General features: G+C 41.2%; 1 protein-coding gene across 1 annotated transcript in view; it reads right to left on the reverse strand.

The window, feature by feature from the left end:
- The window catches only part of LAMB4 (laminin subunit beta 4), a gene marked incomplete at both ends in the record, with an annotated part of 124,618 nt that overhangs the window by 88,483 nt on the left and 9,183 nt on the right, over positions 1-26,952 (reverse strand). The window contains 15 exon segments of the mRNA XM_082632987.1: positions 1,673-1,861; positions 3,160-3,280; positions 4,393-4,443; positions 4,447-4,473; positions 4,477-4,503; positions 4,507-4,607; positions 4,786-4,849; positions 6,180-6,344; positions 6,348-6,368; positions 8,310-8,380; positions 11,147-11,282; positions 14,364-14,465; positions 14,467-14,522; positions 20,299-20,346; positions 25,797-25,803. Coding sequence (XP_082489113.1) covers positions 1,673-1,861; positions 3,160-3,280; positions 4,393-4,443; positions 4,447-4,473; positions 4,477-4,503; positions 4,507-4,607; positions 4,786-4,849; positions 6,180-6,344; positions 6,348-6,368; positions 8,310-8,380; positions 11,147-11,282; positions 14,364-14,465; positions 14,467-14,522; positions 20,299-20,346; positions 25,797-25,803 — 1,186 coding nt within the window.

Here is a 26,952-nt window from a genome sequence, read left to right on the forward strand (position 1 = left end):
TGGAATATTACTCAGCCATAAAAAGAAATGAAATTGAGTTATTTGTAGTGAGGTGGATGGACCTAGAATCTGTCATACAGAGTGAAGTATGTCAGAAAGAGAAAAATACTGTATGCTAACACACATATATGGAATCTAAGAAAAAAATGGTCATGAAGAATCTAGGGGCAAGACAGGAATAAAGACACAGACGTACTAGAGAACAGACTTGAGGATATGGGGAGGGGGAAGGGTAATCTGTGACAAAGTGAGAGAGTGGCATGGACATGTATACACTACCAAAGATAAAATAAAGCTAGTGGGAAGGAGCCACATAGCACAGGGGGATCAGCTCCGTGGTTTGTGACCATCTAGAGCGGTGGGATAGGGAGGGTGAGAGGGAGGGAGATGCAAGAGGGAAGAGATATGGGAACATATGTATAACTGATTCACTTTGTTATAAAGCAGAAACTAACACACCATTGTAAAGCAATTATACTCCAATAAAGATGTTAAAAAAAAAAAGTGTGACAAAACTCACATTACCAAGAGTTAAAGTGTGACAAAATCCAGTGTTGGCCAGGAAATGGAGTAACAGGAACTCTCATACACTGTTGGTGTGGCTGTTAATTGTTATACACACTTAAGGGACAGGTCACTATTATCTAATCAACTTGGAGAAGTTCACAGTCTATGGCCCAGTCATTCCACTCCTAGGTATGACTCTTGGGGACAGTCTCTGTGCATGTGCACAAGGCCACATGTACAAGAATGTTTACTGAAGCATCGAAAGACAAATGGACAAATAGATTTTGTTACATATATAGGAAGGAAGAATTCTATATAGAAATTAAAATGGGAGAACTAGGAGCTACCTGATATGGGCAAATCTCAAAAATACAATGTTGAATGAAATACTCAAGTATTTGAAATACTCAAATATCATCTATCTCAAGTTTGAAAACATGTCAACATGTATTGTTTGTGGATGAAGATGTGTGAAAGTGTAAAAACAAGCATGGTAACGATGACTGCCAAATATATGAGAGTTTATCCCTAGGAAGGAGGGTAGACAAAGGGGACAGGTGTGCAGCTGGGACATCCCATCCACAATGCTGTAGTGTTCTAGTAATGGCCTGAAGGTGAGAGAGTAAGATATTACATTTTCACAAAGCTAGTGGTGGCTCTATTCTATATATATATATATTATTCTGTATTATTTGGTCTATGAGTGAAATATTCCCTTTGAAAAAGTTGACATTAAAGATAAAAGGAAAGATTTTTAAAGGTTAAAAAAAGAAAAATGAAACGAGGTAATAGCTTAGCAAAATTGAATCATCTGTAGCCAAATACTGTAGCCAGTTTCTCTAGTTACTTCCTTGAGCTGACACTGCAGGTGCATGCGGCCTCTTCTGAAACCATCGCCCCATCCTGGTTGAATTCAGAACAGTTTCCCGAATCATCAGCATCAGCCTCGGCCGCAAGACCACCAGGACGGACCTGGATTACCTGGCCCAACTTGTTCAGAGAGAGAAAAGCTCTCAGAGCCGAAGCGATTTTGCAGTTCCCACCCCCAAGAGGGCAGTTTGGAGACGCCGCTGAACCCAGGGTGGGCTGGCGGCCCCAGGGACACCAGCTTCATCAGTGTCTGCTCAGATGAGGGGAGAGGATGGGTCAAAGGCTGGGGACTCACGAATGCACGCATAAGGATCCGAGATGGCCTTGCGGGGGTCCCTGTAGAAAAGGGGTCTGAAGCGATCGCAGTGCTGGCCCTCGGTGTTGTGCCGGCAGCCGTCACACACGTACCCCCTGTGGCTCCCGCTCGCCAGGTACACGGTCTTGTCGAAGTGACAGCGGTCAGAGTGTCCGTTACAGCGACAAGCTGAGAACCCAGTGGAGTTATGAGAGATTGGCCAAGGTCTCAGGGATGAGCATCCTCAGGATGGTGGCTCCACGCTCCATCACCCATTCTCCCCTCCGCTTTCTTCAGCCACCCTGCCTTCTTTCACCAAATATACAAAGACTTAAAATAGGTGCTTTCAAGGATCTTTCTAGTACTCCAATTCTGCTCATACACGCTCTGTAAAAATGTGTTCCCGAAACGTTTAATATTTAGTTTTTTTTTTTAAATCAAGGGAACAAATATAAATCATTTGGGTGACCTAGAAGCCCTAGCATGCAGTATTTTTTCTGTCCTTTGGTAAAGAATACTTTCACTGACTCGGGCTTTGTAAATCTGAATTTTTCACATCATATACTCTGTAGTATGGTACTACTGGATTCTCCAGATCGGATGCTAGAGCTGGGCCCAGCCAGCCTCTGCTTCTCTAGGGCCGAATTGCTGCAAGGGGGGCTGCAGGCTGTTTTCCTCCCATCAGGGGCTCAGCCAGAGCGTCGGAAGGAAAGGCAGTCTGTTTAGAGGGATGTGTGTCTTTGTGGTAAGGTCTATGCCGTTCCTCCCGTTGGGTTTTTCCCTGTAAAGAGCATAATCTCTGGCTACGTTTTGCTGGGTCTTATCCACTGTGACACTCACAGATGGGGCTTTTCCATAAAAGCTCATCTGACAACCTCTCCTTCGAATCCCGTTTTCCCCATATTTGGGAAAAGAAACTGGATAACAGGTTTATTTGGAAGTTCATCAAAATTCAGAGGCAGCAAACACATGACAAAAAGCCCTCCTATCTTATCAGCCTCGATATTTATAAAAAATACAATAGCCTGTCCAGCTCCATTCTGGACCTCATTTCTCATCTTAGCTGGCATAAGGTTCAAGGTCACCTTCATTGAGTGTGTGATAATTCAGGAAAACAGTGGGGATCTTTGTACCCATTCCAGGGGTCACCACATTCCTGGAGTGGCACTGTCCTCATAAATAGTACCATTTCATGGCTATGCCCCCCGCTGGAAAGGGGCCACACAACATGCATATTGTCTCGTTCTTCAAATTAATGTGAATTTTTGGTGTGAAGGTTTGAGAAGCTGGTGATTATTCTATGTGAGATACTGGGAGACATGAGGCTACCGCACATTTGGAGTGGAAGCCACAGGGGTTCACCACCTGCGCTGCCTGCAGGCCCGCAGACACCAACTAAATGTTCTCCAAAAGAAGGAAAAGCAGAGATCGTGTAAGGAGCTCATATAAGGAAACTCGGTCTATGCTGAGAGCGGAGATCCACCCACCTCGGCAAGTGCTGTCCAGGGGGCCCACAGCTAGCCTCCAAGGAACGTCCTGGAAGAAGTCCTTGCACCTCTCACAGTTCGGGCCATCTGTATTGTGCTGACAGATGCACCGACCATGAACCTGCATGTGTGAGGAACATAAACAGTGTGAACACAGGGCTTATCTTAGAGCTTTGAGGACGCTGGGGTTCTTTAAATGGAAAATGACATACCAGGCCACAGGGTCATCTGGGTCTTAGTTTCCTATCTGTTAGTTACAATACCAGCCTTAACTATCTTTCATTATTTGCTTAACTAGCTTTTAAATTAAAAAAAATTTAAGATGTTTAGTGAACACCTAAAATAAATGTTTTTGCATTTCTGAATTCTAATTTCAGGGAAGACAGAACACACATTTTGCAGCCTTTGGCAAAATGAGGGCCAGGATGGGAAGTATGCGTGTGCACGTGCGTGTGCGTGTATGGGGTGATTTAGGAGCATCAAGGAAAAGAGGGAATTAGAAAACAGAAAGAAACTAGAGAAAGCTATGTGATTCTCTTGTTTTTTTCACAAAATGCCCTCCATGTCCATCCACGTTCCCATGGAAAAGTTCCATTTCCAGTGAAACACAGAGGTGTCTAGGTGGGAAGATGCAACAGCCTCAACATCCAGCCTTGTCTGTTATGACCAATAGTTCAAAACTATTGAGTTAGACACACCCCCAGGACTCTGCACAAAAATACCATTCTTCTACGACACCACTCTTTTACAATTAGTCCCAGAAATGGAGAAGATCTGCACTGCTTACGATAGACTCATTTGTAGTTTAAGTGTTACTTGGGGTGACCATTTTCAGAGCATCAGATGTCACTCAGACACCTTGGCACTGAGCACAGGCTCTCACATGATAGACCTTCAATATATTTTTGAGAGACAACGCATGTGAACTTATGGGTCGTCCCTAGCAAATCTCCATTCCCTAAAAAACCAATAAACAAAAGACAGCAAAACGGACTATCTTGAAATCATAAATTATAAATTCTGCCCATTAGCTGAATGATGCCCACATGTGGCAGAATCCACAAGAACCTCTGTCCAGAGAACCGAAGGCCCCCAGATGGCCTGACGGGCCAGGTTGAATGAAACAACATTGTTGATCCCCATATACAGTCTGATCTACATACATTCAGCACCAAGACAGTGTAAGGGAAGATGGGAGAGCCAACCACGTTCTCTTTCAGGTTTGTAACTCACCATTCCGGGAGGGCTGAAAACGTCTCCGCGCACCTTCTGTGTTGGGCCACATTAGCTAGTGTGGCCACTGCAAAAACAGCTTCACAGAGCCACCATCTCATATAGAGCATCTTAGTATTTATCAAGGGAATCATTTTGCCTCCTTCCAAGCAAAGTATCCCCGAGGGTATGGAGTTTGGTAAAGTTCATCCTCAGGTTTGTTAATGTCACAAGGTCTAGAGAAAGGAAAATAATGAAATTAACAAATCGAAGTGCATTTAGGTTGGATGGGTTCAATGCACACTGCTTGACTGACATCCCCTTAATGTCCCCTAGACATGCAATAACAAGGAATTCCCCTAACGTGAAATTTTAGAAAAGGAGTTGGTGTGAAAAATATAAAGCAATTCATACCCTGGACGTAGGGGCTGTAAGGGTTTTCAATTTCAAAGCTGGGATCCAAAACTTTTAAAACAACCTGTAAAACAAACATAGGTAAATTTAGAGTATTTTACCCCAAAAACATAATTGTTAAATATACTCTTAAGAAGAGATTCTGACCTTGCAAGAAGGCTGAGCCATTGCTTCCCACCTGGTGTAAAATGCAGATTATCATTTGGGTTTGAGACAAGCTGGGACCTGGGACCATTTGCTTCAGTGCTTGCACCTGGACACACCTCTCCTCCAGCGACAAAATACAGAGAAACTGCATGGGACTAAAAATAACTGCATGCATGCACAGTTGGGGCAAATTCTGGACCCGAAAGATACAAAGAGACCAAAAAACCTAACTGCCACTTTTGAAGAGCCTGGAGCAAAAACAGGGTGTCGGGAGCAAAAGCAGGGTATTGCGCGTGCGCCCTGCACGCAACACTACCTAAGAGGTGGGCAAAACACCTAAGCCACCCCTCTGGCCCGACCCCTGGACACAGCCTACCCTCACCCCGTATAAGAAACAAGCTTGCCCCCCCACCTCGGGGAGCAAGCAAGCAGGGGAAACTTGTTTGTTCTCGCTCCCTGCTGCTGCAGCAGGGGCCCCAATAAAGCCTTGCCTGAATTTCTTGTCTGGCCTCTAGTCAATTTTTATTGATTGGGGAAGGCCAAGAACCCTGGTCGGTAACAGGTTCTCATATGAATAAAAATACCGAGAATGAAAACGAAGGAAGGTTGTTAAACAGTCATTCTGGCTCTTTACGCACAAGTGGTCCATGTAGACGGAAGTGCTGATACCACTGGGGAAAGGGCTCCTCTGCTGGGTTGGAGTGGAGTGAGGGGGTCACTATTCAGCAAGTCATCGTCAATTTGGATCTGGCGGGGGGTTCTGGACCTGCCTTCTGCCACTATTCCTTCTAGTCTAGCTGATAAGGTCATATCTCCCAAGCACACTCCTACCCCCTGACCATCAACAGCTTTGCTCTGAGGAAGTTCCTGGCAGATTCCACCTGGGTGGGGACTTATAGAGCACGGAGCTGAGACAACTAATCCAAGGCTGCCGCCAGCCTCTGTGGTTCCTTTACAAGGGTTAGAAAAAGATGTTCCTTCCTCTGGTGCCCAGGCTGTATTTTAGTCCTTGCTTACCTTCAGCACAGCACTCTTCTACAGGATGATTTCTTATAAGGTATTTATAATTTATCTGAATATAAGATGAATTCAGGACTCATTTCAATCCAGACACATTCATTCTGAAACAACCAGCAGCTCAAGTTCAATTTCAGTAGACACTACCTAAATTGTTTTCATCTCAATTAACCACATTAACAAAAATAGGTTTCATTTATGGCAAAGAAATCCAAGAAAGGAAATGCTACCTCACCACCAGTGGAGGGTTCAATATCTGAATATTTGGAGTCACAAACAAGGTCTCCCACTCCGTGGGCCTGGCCAGATGCGATGTTGGGGAAGGAAGTAGTACAGTCTTTGGAAAAATATTTGAACACTCTCCAGGTGTGTCCATAGTCTGTGGAGCATTCAACTCACATTGCAGCAGGCCAAAAAGTCTAGGAGAAAAATGAGTTAAACTTGTCATACCTCACAAAAGTTGATTTTATTACCCACTCTAGATTGAATGTTTCCATTTTCAAATTCCATTTTTTAAAACTTTATTTGTATCTTTAAAAATCTAATCTAGGGGCTTCCCTGGTGGCGCAGTGGTTGAGAGTCCGCCTGCCGATGCAGGGGACATGGGTTTGTGCCCCGGTCCGGGAAGATCCCACATGCCCGGAGCGGCTGGGCCCGTGAGCCATGGCTGCTGAGCCTGCGCGTCTGGAGCCTGTGCTCCGCAATGGGAGAGGCCACAACAGTGAGAGGCCTGCGTACCGCAAAAAAAAAAAAAAAAAAAATCTACTCTACCGGGCTTCCCTAGTGGCACAGTGGTTAAGAATCCACCTGCCAATGCAGTGAACACGGGTTCGAGGCCTGGTGTGGGAAGATCCCATATGCCATGGGGCAACTAAGCCTGTGCACCACAACTACTGAGCCTGCGCTCTAAATCCAGTGAGCCACAACTACGGAGCCTGCGAGCCACAACTACTGAAACCCACGCGCCTAGAGCCCGTGCTCCACAACAAGAGAAGCCACCACAATGAGAAGCCCACGCACCGCAACGAAGAGTAGCCCCCGCTCGCTGCAACCAGAGAAAGCCCACGCACAGCAACGAAGACCCAACGCAGCCAAAAATAAATAAATAAATAAAATACATTTATAAAACAAACAAAAAAATCTATTCTACCATGAAAACACCGAAATCTCTTTCTAACAAGCAGGCGAGTATTTATGAGCACATGCTTTGCCCCAGAATCGAATTCCACTTATAAACTGTTTATGGTTCTGTGAATTATTAATTGAAGAAAGATAGCATACACATTTCTTAAAAAGCCAGTGTAGCAGATATTTTACAGCAATTTGCATGTGGTTTTTCTTTGCCTAGAATGCTTTTTCTCTGGCAAACTCTTACACATCCTTCAAAATCTACCATGAAGTTTACCGACTCCCCAGAGCCATCTCAGCCATGTCAATGAACCCCCCAGCATTCTAATCATACATCTATTTCTGCACTTGTCACTTGGCATTATAATTTCAAATTTATATATGTATGTGTGTGTATATATAATAATATATATATATATATATTATTATATATATGTTTGTATCCATGACTAGACTGTGAGCTCTTTGAAGGCAAAGACTGGGTTTATAAAAAATTTTTTTAAACATTTAATTTTATATTCCTTTTTTATTACCAAAACCTAGCTCCAGGCTTGACATCAAAATTAGAATTTTGATGAACGATTAAAGAATGACAATATTATAGGATTTTCTCTGGCATCTAACTAATCTCAGTAAAGAGCCTTTAAATTTTCTTCATCTTTTGATCACAATTTTTCCTAAATAATTTCCAGGTCCTGCCCTCTTATGTCAAAAATTATCTTTCTAGGGCCTCCCTGGTGGCGCAGTGGTTGAGAGTCCGCCTGCCGATGCAGGGGATACGGGTTCGTGCCCCGGTCTGGGAGGATCCCATATGCCGCGGAGCGGCTGGGCCCGTGAGCCATGGTCGCTGGGCCTGCGCATCCGGAGCCTGTGCTCCGCAACGGGAGGGGCCACAGCAGTGAGAGGCCCGCATACCGCAAAAAGAAAAAAAAAAAAAATTATCTTTCTAGTTCTTGTAATCTCTATCAACCCAGGGCTTGGAGGTTTCCCTTTTGCTGTATCTTCCAAGATTTTATTTTATTTTATTTTTTTGGTTAATCTATATAAGTTATTAATGAGCAGTGGGGTTTTTTTTTTGTTTTTCATTCAAGAACAAAAACCCAGATGACAAAGCTTCAGTTGGATTTAAACAGCTTTTTGTTCTCTGCAGGGAAGCAAGGAAGCAAAATTGTAGGTATGCCAAGCATTTGGTAAGTAGATAAGGGGACAGCAAGCCTAGACATCTCTACCTAAAAGGTCAGAATAAGTTGACTGAACTGAAATAATGCCTCTAGATCCAGTCTGATGCTGACATGATCAAGACCTAAAGGAAAATCCAGAAAGAAGAAAATCAGTGATTTTGAGAGACCCCTGTTTATCACGCTAATCCCTCATTGTGGCTTGTCTGTAATGAAACCCTCTGAAATCTCATGGCTGGTGATCAACACTCTTGCCTAGTCTGCTGGAGTGGTTTCCCAAGCCACCCATGCCCAGAAGGTCCACGTGAGGGTAATACCCGTTTTCTCCTGACTGTGCCCACAACCACCGTGGCAATGCACACGGCCATTGTGTGGCAGCATTACATACCACCAAGGGAGTTCCCGGACATTCCCCAGAGGTGGAAAGAGAGGGCTCATTTCCTTGACCTCAAATCTTGACTCAACATAAGCTAGCAGGCATAGCATGGCAAACACCCACACACCCTTTCCTTCCAACAGCTGCAAACAAGCATTTGAACTAGTTGTATTGTCACTTAGCAGAAACCCCAGCTTGGATTATTTCCCTGGGACTGAGGGTCTGTGGGCTCCTCTGTGGCCACCAACCATGTCCTTGTTCAATGGATGACATAGAAAGACAACCTCATATTATGCTTGCCCTAAATGAGCTTATATATTATGACGATTCCCACACTCCCTTCTCATGGTCTAGGATCTCCTAAGGGAGATATATTTAGGTGTCCGAAGAGAACAGATGGATTTGTAGCCCAAAGCATCCTGGCCAGGACTTTGCACTGAGATAGCTGCCATCCAGCTCTAGCATGGACATAGAGGATCAACCCCAATCCAGATGTGATAGAAGCCACTCTCAAGTGGAACTGTCCAATGGGAATATGAGTCCCATGTGTCATTTAAAATTTTCTAGCAGCCACATTTTAAAGTAAAAAGAAGCAGGAGAAATTATTTATGTTTATTAATAATAAATATAATAAATAATACTTTATATGTATATTTATTATAAATTATTTATAATATATATTATATAACATATTGAATATTACTTATATGTCATACATGATATATTGTATTATTTATCATATATATTATTTATAATGTCATATATGATATATATAATATACTTAATCCAATATGTGAAAAGTATTCTCATTTCAATATATAATCAACATTTAAAAAATTAGTAGTGCTTTATTACACATATTTTTTTTTCTAAATTAAGTCTTAGAAATCCAGGGTGTTTTTACACTCACAGTACATCTCAATTTGGTGTTGCCATGTTTTGCGTGCTCAGGAGCCATGTGTGGAGCCACAGTATTGGACAGTTTAGTTCCAGAGAACAGTGGCTGCACCGTGGTGAATTGGGGAGCAGCTTAGCATTCTAGGGTGAATGGCTTGGGGAAGGATTTGCTGCCGAGAGAGCAGCCACACTCCAGGCTCTGCGTCAAGGGCTCCTAGCTCTTTCTGGAAAGGACATCTCTTGTCCCCTGTCTAAAGTTCTTGGTTGAGAACCTATCGCTGTGTAGTCAGCTTTGACCGAAGGGCATTCCTTCTGTAAGGAGACGTGGAACGAATGCTGGACGTGTGGGTCAAAGCAGCTGTGAGGCAAAAATGGCCGCATCCATTAGTGTGGCAAAAAACACCAACATTCACTAAGGAGAGTCCAATGACAGACCAATCATTAGGATCCAAAATGAACCAGCATTTAATAGACACCAATCATGTCCCTAATGGGTGACATAGAAAAATAGCCTCGTATGATGCTCGCCCTAAATGATCTTACCTGTTATGATTATTCCCACACTCCCCTCTCATGGTCTAGGATCCCCGAAGGGAAATATGTTTAGGCGTCTGAACAGAATAGAGGAATTGTAGCACAAGGTGCAACATACAGAGATGTGGCAATGGAATCCTTTTCTGGGTTAAGGGCTCCAGACCAGTGTTGAAGAGGGCCCATCATTTAATATAGCCCAACGAGCTGCATTAAACACATAAGGCCCAAGGCTGGGGTGGGAAACAAGAAATCCCCGATCAGGTCCAGACTTACAGTGGTGTCTAGGAAATCAGGATGGTCAGGGCCAGTGTGAGGTTCAGTATCACAGTTATTCATGAACAGGGAAGGGCATCAATCCAGGAAGGAAAGAACTGCAGTGAGTAGCCAACTCTCCTTTCAATTCAATTTTTATATTAAAATCTTTGGCTTACAGTAAGAAATAAAATGTCCTTTCTCTTTTTCCCTTCAGGAGTTGAAAAAGGAAAAAGCACATGGTATTAACTCTCAGACTTCCCCTGGGTTATTATTTCCGGTTACAGCAGTGTGTTTTGTATAAGGCTTAGTTTACCAACACCTCATAACTTCTTTTTTTTAACAAAGAACAAGAGGATGCAGAGCTATGTTCTTTCCCACCACAGAAAAAGTGAAACATTCTGAGTTATGTGCTTAAAAAATACTTTGATTTCTCAAGAGGAAAATAATCGTTCTTAAAATAAAAATTAGGGCTTCCCTCGTGGCGCAGTGGTTGAGAGTCCGCCTGCCGATGCAGGGGACACGGGTTTGTGCCCCGGTCCAGGAAGATCCCACACGCTGCAGAGTGGCTGGGCCCGTGAGCCATGGCCGCTGGGCCTGTGCGTCCGGAGCATGTGCTCCGCAACAGGAGAGGCCACGACAGTGAGAGGCCCGCGTACCACACACACACACACAAAATTAAATTTTGTTTTTATACGGGGTTTTACATTCTCAGTGGATACTATTCCATTTCAGTATAACTCTTTGTTGTGATAGTGCCAAAATCATAGAGTGAAAGATGCCTTATGAAAAATTTGAAGAAATAAAAAATTGGAAAGGAACTTAATCATACCGTTTTCTGATTGCCACCATTTCTTTTCTCTATCTGCTTCAAAACTTGGGATTACATTCTCAGTGGTGTGGCTGTTGGGTTGGGCGTGCGGATCATATGGAAATCTGGAGCCACAGATGAAGCATTTTTGCTCCCCCTGGAAAACACATTGTTAAAATTAAAAATAAAGAATCATCATTACTTATTGTTTGATATGAATTTTAAAATAAGCTGTACTTACAATATTTGTCATTCAGTCTGGCTAAAAATAGAAAGCAGAGGAAGTAACAAGACATCAATTTTTCCATCAATAGGTGCTTAACTACAAAAATAAACAAAATTAAGATGTGACCTAGAAATTTTATAAATTTATACATTTGGGACAAAAATGCAGATTTATGTAGAATTAATAATTTTTCTCATACAAGGGGCAGAGGAACTGGAGGTTATTTTAAACTATAGAAAAATAATTAGGATATACTGCTGAGTTGGAATGACTCTCTTTAGCCAAAAAAGAATAATTAGGGACTTCCCTGGTGGCACAATGGTTAAGAACCCGCCTGCCAATGCAGGGGACATGGGTTCGAGCCCTGGTCTGGGAAGATCCCACATGCCGCGGAGCAACTAAGCCCGTGTCCCGCAACTACTGAGCCTGCACTCTAGAGCCCGCAAACCACAACTACTGAGCCCACGTGCCACAACTACTGAAGCCCTCATGCCTAGAGCCTGAGCTCTGCAACAAGAGAAGCCACCACAATGAGAAGCCCGTGCACTGCAATGAAGAGTAGCCCCTGCTCACCGCAACTAGAGAAAGCCCATGTGCAGCAATGAAGACCCAATGCAGCCAACAATAAATTTTAAAAAATAAAATTCAAATAGCTATATAAAAAGAGAATAAGAAATTAATGAAATAATTGGCCATTAGTTTACCTGCAACCATCATCCTTTCCCTCTCAGACATTATTTTTGGCATAAAAGCTTCCAGGGCCAAAATCTTTACATCACAAGTGTGGATTTTATAAAAGATTTTCATTAAACTCACAACAGAGAGACCCACCCTCTTGTCTTGCAGACTAGAAGGCTTTAGTTAATTGGAACTAGTTTTGCTTGGGATGGATTTTCAAAGGTTATAACAGTCAAGATTGGCCTTTGAGTTTGCTTAATTTAATGCATCCACTTGTAGCTATACTTACTTAAAACTTATGGGGAAATCCCCCAAGATTTCCAAAGGACTGCCAATGGCCTGCACAGTTGTTCCTGTCTAATATTTGCGGGACTCTGGAGGATCATTTTTGCAAAGCTTCCGGGAAGCAGGAGCTATTTCTTACATTTCCATATTGGAAATTGCCCACAACAGCAAATGTGCTGGTAGGTATTCAGCGAGTGTTTGACTTTATGTTTGATCTTGGCTTACAAGGGCTTACACGATCTAACCGGGCCCACCTCTTTTGTTGAACAAATGCATGATGATTTTAATGACTATTTCAGCTAGAGTCCGTCAAAGTAAACCAGCCTTTCAAGAGATCTATAAAATCTTTTTAGAATCATGGGCCACCATAAGCCTTATACTCTCCAAAATGCCCTTTGGAAATTAAGGACCGATACAAGCAACATCAGTTCTGCATATAGGGAGGTTTGCCCCAGATCTCTCCTAAAAGAGCAGCAGGAGCCCTATGATTCCACTAAAAGGTGTCAAGACTTCATTTCAGTAATACTATGAAAATTATTGTGGAAAATGTCTAACTTCAAGGGCCATTTTGATTGTGGGTCTTTTTTTTTTTCTGTAAACATTTTCGAAGCACAATCTTTGATGGAAATGGCTACAGAGGATGCTTAGTTGTGGCAACTAGATATGGGAGGTCCAACTTAGGTAGCACTCTGAGTCAATGTTGACTTGAAGAGTCGGAAGAGAATGTTTCACTTGATAGCTCTTTGCTAGACAATGGATGAAAAAAAATTATCTTTCATGCCAGGCAAATGTTTATGTAACTAGTATTTGTAGTCCCACCTGTAATACTTTGTCAGCCAGAAGATATTTTGAGATTTTTTTCCAATTTGAAGATGAAGATTTCTGTGATGACCTAGACCAAAGAAGCTCTGCAGTTTGATTTACTTCTATTTTTGGTGTAACTCTGCAATATAGGAACATCGATTTCTAATTATCATCAGAGTATACTGGCTCATGACAACTTAAGCAAATGCCAATGGTGGAAGGACAAGAGGGGTGATGCCAGTGTTGGAAAGTTTCTAGTATTAGAGTTGGGAACCACTTCTTTGTCCAGAGGACCTGGACTTTGGGAAGGTACCTGAAGGGCCTTCCATCCCACCTGACCTAAAATTGAACAAAACTACAGTGTCACTTCCTTGCACGTGTAGAGGATTTGCTTTCTTATACAAGTACTTCCCAAACTTAGACCAGGGCTCAACATTCAGGTATTGTCTCCACTTATTTATAATCATCTTCTTTTCACTAGAAACCAATGAGAATACAAAGCCTTTCCCAGAGCCTCCGGGAGTTGCCTTAAACGAACAATACGTGGAAAAGCCTGGGCCACCAACACTAGGCTTACATCCAACTTCCTTCCTGAACATCCTCTCAGTTAAGGGGTTGACGTGATTGCCTTGGGCTTTTCAGCAGGTATGATACTCAGATGACCTTGGATGCTTGTTTCAGAGCCCAGGGAAGAAAAAGAAAAAGCAACTGGTCCTTTTATAAAATGGGTCTTTAAGAACAAAAGGCACAAAAATATGTTCACATCAGGATTTGAGAGTCTCTAGACAAGACAATTTCCAAGTAGCATGGAATTGTAGACAATTCCAAGTCGGCCCCAGCTCCATCCCCACCTGAAGCAGGGCAGTGAGAACTCATGTTCAGCATAATAGCCTCGCGGCCCTGAGGGATCTTCCATCTTCACTCAACTAGTCAATTAAGTCCACTCCATGAGATTCACTAAGGCAGCCAAGCAGAACAGTATACTGTACAGTATTCCCTTCAAAGACTGAATCAAAAAAGGCTTTTCTGTCTCACTCTAAAGGTCACAAGAAATAGATGAAGCCCATTTTCCTTTGTCTCTGATCAGGGAAGGTTTCCCGGATGTTGAATCGAATCACTTGTGTCTCTGATGTTTGGGAAAGCACGCTGTCTCCTTTTTACGGTTGTCTCCACGGCCCTAGAGGTACTTGGAAAAACCTACATCACTGACTAAATCATGTCCCAACAAGTAAAGAATCAACCCACCTCAAGGTAGCTGAGGATGCAGTATTTCTGGGCCCCGCCCAGCCCGCAGGTAGAAGCAGAGAGCTGCGCGCTGCAACCCACCAGGAAATTGTTGGTGGGGGGGGTGGTGACAAGCACCTCTGCTGCATTCATCTTGAGCTTCCATGTAACTGAGCAACCCTTGATCATGACAGAAACAGGACAGCGGAGGCAGTCTAAGGGTAGCAGAAGGCTTAGAGAAGCAACTGGTTAAGTGGAAGAGTTAACAGTCTGTGTATTTTTAATACTAGTTCTATGATTATTAAGATCCTGGTGGTGGATGCTGTTGGCGCCCTCAGCCTGATGGAAATCTCTTAGCCTGGGAGGTTATGCCACCTGTGCTCATGTCTCCACCTGGCCCAGCCGGTAGCCAGTGACTGATGGATACATATTTCCCAGCTGTTGCCTCAGGCTGGGATCCACTCTGTGGTGCAATTTATGCTCAGAAGCTCTCCTGGGAGGAGGTTGAAGCCAGACTCCTGCTGGGACCCCATCCTGCCTCCACACCCCTCACTCTCCCTCCTCAGAGCACTCCCTCAATAAATCACTTGCACACAAATCCTTGTCTCAGGCTCTGCTTCTGGGAGACCTGATCTGAGACAGCCTCCATTCGCTGGGAATTCTCTATGTGTTATTTTAGGGCAAATAACAAAGATGAATGCATAGACACAAGGAAGGAGAATCCTAATCCTGCCTCTTATACTTGCTGTTCAAACATGGAGGAAATCAACTGGAGAATTTAAGAATTCCTTGGGAAATAACTTTGTCTTAAAATACATAAATTCAACTGACCCCTTTATAACCTGAATTGCTGGGTTCAGATACAAACATGGACGAAATCATATCCCTTTGGGATAAAGGATGGGACAGGTGGGAGTTTCAGCCTGTACAGTACACTTAGCCATTGGTACCTGCTGTCCAACAGATCTGTCATGAAGGTTTCAGTCACAGGTGAGCTAGAGCATTAAAGGGCAGCTCTATCTCAACTGTCACCTCAGTTCTTTACTTTCCACATGTAGCCTCTGAGATAGTATCTTTACATCTTGGTTTAAAAATGATTTTTAAAGTCCTGTTTGTTTTAAAATGTTAAATTCTGAGTTAAGATAACTGTTAAATCTTTATAGGTGAATGCAGGGTGGGTACGGTAATCCAAACATTTTTACTTGCGTGGACTGTCTGCAGGGTTTACTCCATTATGTTAAAGTCACACACTTGAACTGACAACAAGCTCATGATCTGTAAAAGGAAAAATTGGTAAATTGGACCTCATCAAAATTAAAAACTTTGGGGCCTCCCTGGTGGCGCACTGGTTGAGAGTCCGCCTGCCGATGCAGGGGATACGGGTTCGTGCCCCGGTCCGGGAGGATCCCATATGCCGCGGAGCGGCTGGGCCCGTGAGCCATGGCCGCTGGGCCTGCGCATCCGGAGCCTGTGCTCCGCAACGGGAGAGGCCACAACAGTGAGAGGCCCGCATACCGCAAAAAGAAAAAAAAAAAAAAAAAATTAAAAACTTTGTGAAGAGGTAAAAAGGCAAGCTACAGACTGGGAGAATATAATTACGAATCACGTATCTGACAAAGCCCTTGATCTAGAATATATAACGGGCTCTCAAAACTCAACATTCAAAAAACAATCCAAGTAGAAAATGGCAAGCAGCATGAATAGACATTTCACTGTAGGAGATAGACAGATAGCAAGTAAGCACCTGAGAAGATGTTCAACATCATTAGCCATTAGGAAGACGCAAATCAAAACCACAATATCACTACATACCTATCAGAATGGCTAAATAAAAAATAGTAATAACTCATAGTAATAACTCCAGCTGCTGGAGAGAATGTGGAAAACTGGATTACTCATACACTGCTGGTAGGAATGTAAAATGGAACAGCCACTCCGGGAAGACGTATGGTAGTTTCTTATAAAGCTAAGCATGCACTTATCATACAACCTAGCAATTACACTCTAAGGTAATTATCCCAGAGAAATTAAAATATCTATTCATAAAAAATCTGTATAGCATCTTTATAATGGCCCCAAACTGGAAACAACCCAGATGTCCTTCAGTGGGTGAATGGTTAAGTAAAGTGTGGTCTATCCTTACCATGGGATAGTACTCAGCAATAAAAATGAGGGAGTCGTTGATACATGCAACACTATGGATGGATCTTCAAGGAATGATGCTGAGTAAACAATACCAATCTCAAAAGGTTATGTATTACATAATTCCATTTCTTGAATGACACAATTCTAGAGCTGGAAAACAGATTCATGGTGGCCAGGGGTGAGGGAGGGGGAGAGGTGGGTGTGGATATAAAAGAGTATTACTAGGGATCCTGGAAGTGATGGAACTGTTCTGTATCTTAACTGTGGTATGGCCTCATGAATCTATACACGTGATAAAATCGCATAGAATTAAATACACACACACACAAACACACAAACAAGAGAATGTAAAACTATGGAAATCTGAATAAGGTTAATGGATTATTTCAATGTTAGTTTCCTGGCTGTAATACTGTATTGTAGTTACACAAGATGCTACCACTGGGGGAAATTGGGTGAAATGGGATCACTCTGTGTATATATATATATATATATATATATATATATATATTTTTTTTTTTTTTTTTTTTTGCGGTACATGGGCCTCTCACTGTTGTGGCCTCTCCTGTTGTGGAGCACAGGCTCAGGCTCTGGACGTGCAGGCTCAGCAGTCATGGCTCATGGGCCCAGCCGCTCTGTGGCATGTGGGATCTTCCCAGACTGGGGCACAAACCCGTGTCCCCTGCATCGGCAGGCGGACTCTCAACCACTGTGCCACCAGGGAAGCCCTCTGTATTATTTCTTACAACTGCATGGGAACTTGCAATTATCTCAAAACAAAAAATTAAAAAAAAAAAATCCCAAACAACTCTCTCCCTTCAAAATCACCCCATCAGCCTCTGGATGGTGAATCATGTAAATCCCACACTCTAAAATAATACACACAGGACAGGTTCCAGCTGCTCCTATATACTTTTCCCTTGAGACATGAAAATTTATGCCAAGTCCTGATTTCAGCAGACAGGGGTGGGAGGGATGGGCCTAAAAGGAAAAATAATTACCATACTTTCGAATAAGCTTGGTTTCTCCTCAGTTTTTTTCAACGGTAAAAATATAAAGAATCTTCTATCATGGACTTGTTTTGAATTTAATGGATTGTTTTCCTTCAAGCTGTCCTCCAAAAATACAGCCTACTGAAAAATAATGTTCTTTCTCTTGTGTACACATTTCCCACATCTATTCTGCTAATATGGTCATTGTGTGATTATTATTAGGTGTTAAGCATATACAGATCACGGTTCTATAGCTAAGAATATGATCCATAATGTCTCCTTCCCCACAGGTTACCAAACGTCAGTTCGAAAGGGGAATTTTCCACCTTCCATCTCATTGCAAAGATTATTATACTAAAACAGAGCATAATATTTCTTTCTCTTTCTTTGAGATGTGGTTAGGCCCCTCACACACTTTATTTCACTATATAATAGATAATCCTAGCTTGGTTAACCTGGATGTTTCTTTTTATTCACCCAACAATCCAAATCCAGATCTCCTTTTATTTCCTAGAATTGGCATCTAGGATAAATAACTAACCTAAAGTTTGGACTTCAATAGACAGAGGCTTTTTCAAAAAGGGCAGGTATAAAATCTCTGCTAATGCTACGTGTGGATTAGCTAAGATTCCCCTTTCCAGGGCTTTATTCTTTTAGACAGGTTCCATCCTGAATTCTTTTATTGGAATTGTTGCCTTAGAGATTGAATATGTTTTTAGAACCTGACTTGGCCAAACATGTTTTAATCAAACATGTACTTTTCAGAAATAAAAGTATTCCAGGACTTTGGGAAATTGAACTATTATTCATGTAATATTCTACCAGCAAATATGAACTTCTGGTCTAAAATACTTGGCAGAAAGTGGTGAAAAACATTAAGTAGTTAAACCTTCATGCCTGAACGTAGATAGATGTAGCAATATCCTTCCTGGATTAAAGCTTTCAACTGCTGAATTATTACATGAGCAATAGGTTGGAATTGATTTCGAGAATAATGTTTCTGTCTTTAGAAAATCAACGTATTGCTCAAAAAATGACATAAAACTTGATGATAGGATCTTATTAAGAATGAATTTAGGAAAGCTGGTCATTTAAAGAAAATATACAGTAAATTTTCGGTAACGTCAAAGTCATCTATAGATACAACCGTTATTACATGATCTCTCAGTAATTTTTGATATTGTTATAATTTTCTTAAACACGTGATGTTTTCATCTAGTTTAGACTTCACTTCAGAGTTTAGAGGCTATAAACACACACATCCATTTATGTACTCACACACATTATTTACTATGAGTGAGCAAACTTGCAAAGGATGCATGCTGGATAAGATGTGCACTTTGTATACAGTTCCCCAAAACTGGGGCCAAATTTATGATCCTTTCTCCTTATCTTCCTTAGTTAGAATATAAGACAGAGGGTTTAAATAGGCTTCAGTATGTATATAAATGCCTATGGTTGAGCTATAAACCAGAAAATGCCCATGCAGATGAGGTGGAGCTAACCTAGTTGGTAGTTTGACCACAGGCTACCCTAGAGATTTGGGTTAGAGCAGGTCAAGCTTAGGTTTAGAAACTCAGGATCTGTTGCAGGGAGGCCTTTTCCGCCTAAGCTAATTTAGTTTTGAAGGTTTTCCCTCCAGAGAGAAGGGTCTCCTGATTGAGGAGGCCTCTCTGAGGTTCTGTGGCGTGGTTTAGAACTTTGGCCAGGTGTAAGTTATCCTATGCAGAGGCCAGGAAAAGATGCCATGATTGGTTGCTTCTGATTTTGAATACTGTTTTAGTCCCAAAGAGAACATCCAAAGAAGATATAGATGGGGACTTCCCTGGCTGTCCTGTGGTGGGGACTCCACGCTTCCACTTCAGGGGGTGCGGGTTTGATCCCCGATCAGGGAACTAAGATCCCACATGCTGCACAGCGTGGCCAAAACAAACAAACAAAACAAAAAACAAAGCAGATGTAGACAAGACCAACTCTTCTCTGACTCTTTGAGACCAGATCTAAGCTTCCTAGTCCTGGAGGGGAAGTGCAGTCCAGTGAGTCTCCGTTTCTACTGGCTGGCTTGTGGCTTGCCTCTGAGGTAGAAATTTTTCAACAAAGAACAAATGAGCCTTTACCATCGAGAGCTGTTCTTCTTTGCTCCATGACCAGCCAGGCTAACTAAGAATTTGCCTCAGGGTTTGGGAGTTGCCAAATTAAAAGAGGAGATTCTTAAAGTCTACTGCCATGAAGAAATTCAGCAGGAATATTTGAAGAGAAAGTTCTAAGCAATTTAGTTAGTACTCACCCAAAGCAGGGCTGTTATAGATACAGAAAAGCAGGATCAAAGAGAGTAATTGTTGGAAACATCTTCTCTATGACTAATGTAAATGATTCTCAGCTTATTAAAGACAGGCCAGTCATGGAGAATTTGGCCTTTTAGTTCTGAGCTGCAGCTTACTCAGAAGGGGGAATTTTGCCTATAAATCCTTTATGAGACCTCATTACTGGGATAAGTGCTACATTCAAAGCAGAGCTATTTTTAAAAATTAAAATGTACTGTATGTGTAAATTAAGAATCTGAAAGTAGTTTGCTTTTTTTAGTGTCTTATTTATCTGCTGTTGCTAATACTCCATTAAAGAGTGACAGAAATAGCTATGGGTGGATAATGGCTATGTTTGAATGGAACTTTCTAGTTGTTGACACAATTATACAACAGAAGAGACATGCGAATATGTGTTAGTATAGAAAAAAGAGATGGATGTGTTTAAAACCTATCTCCACTAAATATCTTAGAACAATTCAGTACAAGCAGAAAATGGATTTTGATAATACTCACCAAGGTGCAAAAAACAGGTCAGTTGAAATTGTATTCCTTGCAAGAATTCTTCAATATACGCAAATCAACCAATGTGATACACCATATTAACAAATTGAAGGAGAAAAACCATATGATAATCTCAATAGATGCAGAAAAAGCTTTAGACAAAATTCGACACCCATTTATAATAAAAACCCTCCAGAAAGTAGGCATAGAGGGAACTTTCCTCAACATAATAAAGGCCATATATGACAAACCCACAGCCAACATTGTCCTCAATGGTGTAAAACTGAAACCATTTCCACTAAGATCAGGAACAAGACAAGGTTGCCCACTCTCACCACTCTTATTCAACATAGTTTTGGAAGTTTTAGCCACAGCAATCAGAGAAGAAAAAGAAATAAAAGGAATCCAAATCAGAAAAGAAGAAGTAAGCTGTCACTGTTTGCAGATGACATGATACTATATATAGAGAATCCTAAAGATGTTACCAGAAAACTGCTAGAGCTCATCAATGAATTTGGTAAAGTAGTAGGATACAAAATTAATGCACAGAAATCTCTTGCATTCCTATACACTAATGATGAATAATGTGAAAGTGAAATTGAGAAAACACTCCCATTTACCATTGCAACAAAAAGAATAAAATATCTAGGAATAAACCTACGTAAGGAGACAAAAGACCTGTATACAGAATATTATAAGACACTGATGAAAGAATTTAAAGATGATACAAGTAGATGGAGAGATATACCATGTTCTTGGATTGGAAGAATCAACATTGTGAAAATGACTCTACTACCCAAAGCAATCTACAGATTCAATGCAAGCCCTATCAAACTACCACTGGCATTTTTCACAGAACGAGAACAAAAAATTTCACAATTTGTAAGAAAACGCAAAAGACCCCAAAGAGCCAAAGCAATCTTGAGAAAGAAAAACAGAGCTGGAGGACTCAGGCTCCCTGACTTCAGACTATACTACAAAGCTACAGTAATCAAGACAGTATGGTACTGGCACAAAAACAGAAATATAGATCAATGGAACAGGATAGAAAGCCCAGAGATAACCCCACACACATATGGTCACCTTATCTTTGATAAAGGAGGCAAGAATATATAATGGAGAAAAGACAGCCTCTTCAATCAGTGGTGCTGGGAAAACTGGACAGCTACATGTAAAAGTATGAAACTAGAACACTCCCTAACACCATACACAATAATAAATTCAAAATGGATTAAAGACCTAAATGTAAGGCCAGACACTATCAAACTCTTAGAGGAAAACATAGGCAGAACACTCTTTGACATAAATCACAGCAGGATCCTTTTTGACCCACCTCCTAGAGAAATGGAAATAAAAACAAAAATAAACAAATGGGACCTAATGAAACTTCAAAGCTTTTACACAGCAACGGAAACCATAAACAAGACCAAAAGACAACCCTCAGAATGGGAGAAAATATTTGCAAATGAAGCAACTGACAAGGGAGTAATCTCCAAAATTTACAAGCAGCTCATGCAGCTCAATATCAAAAAACAAACAACCCATTACAAAAATGGGCAAAAGACCTAAATAGACATTTCTCCAAAGAAGATATACAGATTGCCAACAAACTCATGAAAGAATGCTCAACATCATTAATCATTAGAGAAATGCAAATCAAAACTACAATGAGATATCATCTCTGACTGGTCAGAATGGCCTTCATCAAAAAATCTACAAACAATAAATGCTGGAGAGGGTATCAAGAAAAGGGAACCATCTTGCTCTGTTGGTGGGAATGTAAATTGATAAAGCCACTATGGAGAACAGTATTGAGGTTCCTTAAAAACCTAAAAATAGAACTACCATACAACCCAGCAATCCCACTACTGGGCATATACCCTGAGAAAACCATAATTCAAAAAGAGTCATGTTTATTGCAGCTCTATTTACAATAGCCAGGACATGGAAGCAACCTAAGTGTCCATCGACAGATGAATGGATAAAAAAGATGTGGCACATAGGTATAATGGAATACTACTCAGCCATAAAAAGAAACGAAATTGAGTTATTTGTAGTGAGGTGGATGGACCTAGAGTCTGTCATACAGAGTGAAGTAAGTCAGAAAGAGGAAAACAAATACCGTATGCTAACACATATATAGGGAATCCAAAAAAAAAAAAAAAAAGGTCATGAAGAACCTATGGGCAAGACGGGAATATACATACAGACCTACTAGAGAATGGACTTGAGGACACGGGGAGGGGGAACAGTAAGCTGGGACAAAGTGAGAGAGTGGTAGTGTATATATGGATAAATATACACTACCAAATGTAAAACAGACAGCTAGTGGGAAGCAGTCGCATAGCACAGGGAGATCAGCTCGGTGCTTTGTGACCAGCTAGAAGGGCGGAATAGGGAGGGTGGCAGGAAGGGAGACGCAAGAGGGAAGAGATACGGGGATATATGTATATGTATAGCTGATTCACTTTGTTATAAAGCAGAAACTAACACACCATTGTAAAGCAATTATACTCCAATAAAAATGTTAAAAAAAAAAAGAGGGTCACATGACTATGACAGGGTTCATGGTTCTAAATTCCAAAAAAAAAAAAAAAAAAAGAACCTAGGGGCAAGATGGGAATAAAGACGCAGACCTACTAGAGAATGGACGTGAGGACACGGGGAGGGGGAAGGTAAGCTGGGATGAAGTGAGAGAGTGGCATGGACATATATACACTACCACACGTAAAATAGATAGCTAGTGGGAAGCAGCAGCATAGCACAGGGAGATCAGCTCAGTGCTTTGTGTCTATCTAGAGGGGTGGGATAGGGAGGGTGGGAGGGAGACACAAGAGGGAAGAGATATGGGGATATATGTTTATATATAGCTGATTCACTTTGTTATAAAGCAGAAACTAATACACCATTGTAAAGCAATTATACTCCAATAGAGACGTTAAAAAAGAAGAAAAGCTTGTTAAACTCAGAAGCTTTTGCACAGCAAAGGAAACCATAAACAAAACAAAAAGACAACCCATGGATTGGGAGAAAATATTTGCAGATGAGGTGACTGACAAGGGATTAGTCTCCAAAATTTACCAACAGCTCATGAGGCTTAATATCATCAAAACAAACAACCCAATCAAAAAATGGGCAGAAGACCTAAATAGATGTTTCTCCAAAGAAGATATACAGATGGGCAAGAGGCATATGAAAAGATGTTCAACATTGTTAAGTATTAGAGAAATGCAAATCAAAACTACAGTGAGGTATCACCTCACACGAGTCAGAATGGCCATCATCAAATAATCCACAAACAATAAATGCTGGAGAGAATGTGGAGAGAAGGGAAGCCTTATGACTGTTGGTGGGAATGTAAACTGATGCAGCCACTATAAAGAACAGTATGGAGGTTTCTTAAAAAACTAAAAATAGAGCTACCATCTGATCCAGCAATCCCACTCCTGGGCATATACCCTGAGAAAAACATGGTCCAAAAGGATACTTGCACCCCAGTGTTCACTGCAGCACTGTTTATAATAGCCAAGACCTGGAAGCAACCTCTATGTCCATCGACAGAGGAATGGATAAAGAAGATGTGGTACTGGGCTTCCCTGGTGGCACAGTGGTTGAGAGTCCACCTGCCGATGCAGGGGACACGGGTTCGTGCCCCAGTCCGGGAGGATCCCACATGCTGCGGAGCAGCTGGGCCCGTGAGCCATGGCCACTGAGGCTGCGCGCGTCCGGAGCCTGTGCTCCGCAGCGGGAGGGGCCACAACATTGAGAGGCCCGCGTACCGCACAAAAAAAAAAAAAAAAAAAAAAAAGATGTGGTACATATATACCATGGAATATTGCTCAGCCATTATAAAGAATAATGCCATTTGCAGCAACATGGATGTACCTACAGATTGTCATACAGAGTGAAGTCAGACAGAGAAAGTGAAATATCGTATGATATCCCTTATATGCAGAATCTAAAAAGAAATGATACAAATGAACTTATTTACAAAACAGAAACAGACTCACAGACTTACAGAATGAACTAATGGTTACCAGGGGGAAGGATTGGGGGAAGGGATAGTCAGGGAGTTTGGGACTGACATGTACACACTGCTATATTCAAAATGGATAACCAACAAGGACCTACTGTAGAGCACAGGGAACTCTGCTCAATGTTATATGGCAGCCTGGATGGGGAGGGGAGTTTGGGGGAGAATGGATACATGTATTGGTATGGCTGAGTTCCTGTGCCTTGCACCTGAAACTATCACAACGTTGTTAATCGACTATACTCCAATATAAAATAAACAGTTAAAAAAAATAAATTGCATTCTTTCATCAGGAAATGGTTAAATTCAATTCTGCTAGGTTTAAAAAAAAAGGAGGTTAAAGTCAGTCACGGATAAAATCAATAACTGTCAACAATTTTAAGTGACTGTCTGATGCTTCTTTTTTTTGGCACTTATTCTTCTATAGTCTTTTTTTCTCCTCTTTTTAAAATTGTAGTTCATTTACAATGTTGTTTTAGTTTCAAGTGTGTCTGATGGTTCTTATACTTTTGAGACACAAAATACCCACAGTGCCCAATTCCTTAAAAAATGAGTGTATACAAGTTTTACAAATATTTGTTTTCTATTTTTTGAAGAAACAGAAGGCAATAGTTAATCTATTTTGTCCATTTTATCTAGAAAACAATTTTAATTATATGATTAACATGTACTCATTGAAAAAATAGAAATATCAGAAAACAAAATGAAGGAATTATTATCCATTGAACTACCGCCCAGAGAAAAGTGGTTAATATCTTGCTATATGTTCTTCCATGCTTTTTTCCTTGCATATAAGTATTTTCCAAAAATGATATCATACTGTATGCTTGTTTCAGTCTATACAATCCAGACATGTTTCTATACCAACAAAAACATTTTTACATCAGGGAATTTCCACCCAGTGAAGGACATTAGGACCCCCTGGGGGCTTCCACAAATCCAAGCTGTGTCCCCCTTTGTAGATCCAGCTATTCCTCTCTAGGTAGAGGGCCGCCCCCAAGTCACTGTTGTAAGGGACCTTGATATAAATGGCAGTATGCACACACCTCAGTGGTTTAGGAGGAGAGGAGGTGAGATGCTCTCCTGGACCAGTATTTATTCATTTTTTTAAGATTAAAATTTTTTTTTAAATTTTTATTTTATATTGGAGCACAGTTGATTAACAATGTTGTATTAGTTTCAGGTGTACAGCACAGTGAGAGCAGTATTTTAAACGAGTGGACCGTATTCCTCTGAATGCCGGGACCGGAATCTATTTAACAAAGGCCCTGTTGGTTGATGTGGACTTCCTTTCTTATATTTTCCTGTTATAAATATTTTTGCTAAATCTTTGTTCATATCCTTAATTATTCCCCAGGATATATTAAGGGGAGAGGAAATATTGGATCAAAGAACATACGTATGCTTGTGTGTATATAAAATGTTGATGTTACTGTCAACAGCCATGTGGAAAGTTTGTCCCAATTTACACTCTCACCAACAGCCTATGGGAACAATCATTTAAAACTGTCAAATTAAAAAGCAAAAAATTATACATCATTATTATTTCAGTGTTTTTGTTTGAAGAGCAATGAATGTAAAATATTTTTCATGTACTTAGAGATGAGAATTTTTTTCCAGTATGGTTTATTACAGTATATTGAATATAGCTCCCTGCACTATGAGTTTTGTTGGGGTTTTTTTTTTTTTACATTCTCACCTCCAGGGCTTTTCCTAGTGAGTTTTTGGTTTCTCCTACTAACCCCACATTCTCAATCCCTCTAATCTTTCATTCCCTGCCCTCTAGCATCAGTACACCATTTCCTGCTTTCTGAACACTCTTCTCTGCTGTTTCCTTTTCCTTGAATGCCACCCTCCTAAACTTCAATGCCAGCTTCTTTATTAAGTCTTTTTAGGGTGTTTTGAAAAGCCTGATGTAGGCAAATTTCCCATTCTGTCATCCAAGCTCTTTGCATAGCTTGGCGTTTATTTTGCATCTCAAATGTCATAAGGAAATCATTCACTGAGAAATGGTCCCCCCTGCAGCATCCCCATCTGGAAATGAGCTCTATCTGTTATAAAAGTCCACAATTTGGGACTAATGACTTTACACAAAACCTTGCAAAGTCCTATAGGAGACCAGGATGGAGCCTTATGAAGGTCCATCACTAAAAATTGCCCGAACCTGAGCACTTTTTCTAGGTGGTGCTTTCTTGTTGCCTTTTCCTCAGTCAGAGCATGTGGCTTCAGTCAATTACCCAGCTACACTTTAAGTAACATGAAATTTCCAATCCTGACGTCCTCCTGGATTCAGAACTCCTGCCTGCATGCTCTTTCTGTCCGGAAATGCAGAATCATTAACCATGTGATTATCCTTTTCAGAAGAACAGGCAATATAAGCAAAGTTTGAAAATATTATCCTCTATAACCAAAGAAACCAAATTCAGTGAGATTATAATACATGTAAATAGCCTACTATTCAGGGCTTGAAATGATCTAGGCTCTGAATGGCTGAAGGTAATTAAAGTGTTGCATAGAAAATATAATGGCATTCCTGTTTCTTCCCCAGTGGGGAATCCACTCACAGGGCAGATTCCAAACTGAAAGACTGCTTCCATCTACAGACCATGGGATAAAATCTCCCTCCTTTGGAA

Source organism: Mesoplodon mirus (assembly GCF_964341445.2).
Source record: "Mesoplodon mirus genome assembly, chromosome: 9".
NCBI lineage: Eukaryota > Metazoa > Chordata > Mammalia > Artiodactyla > Ziphiidae > Mesoplodon > Mesoplodon mirus.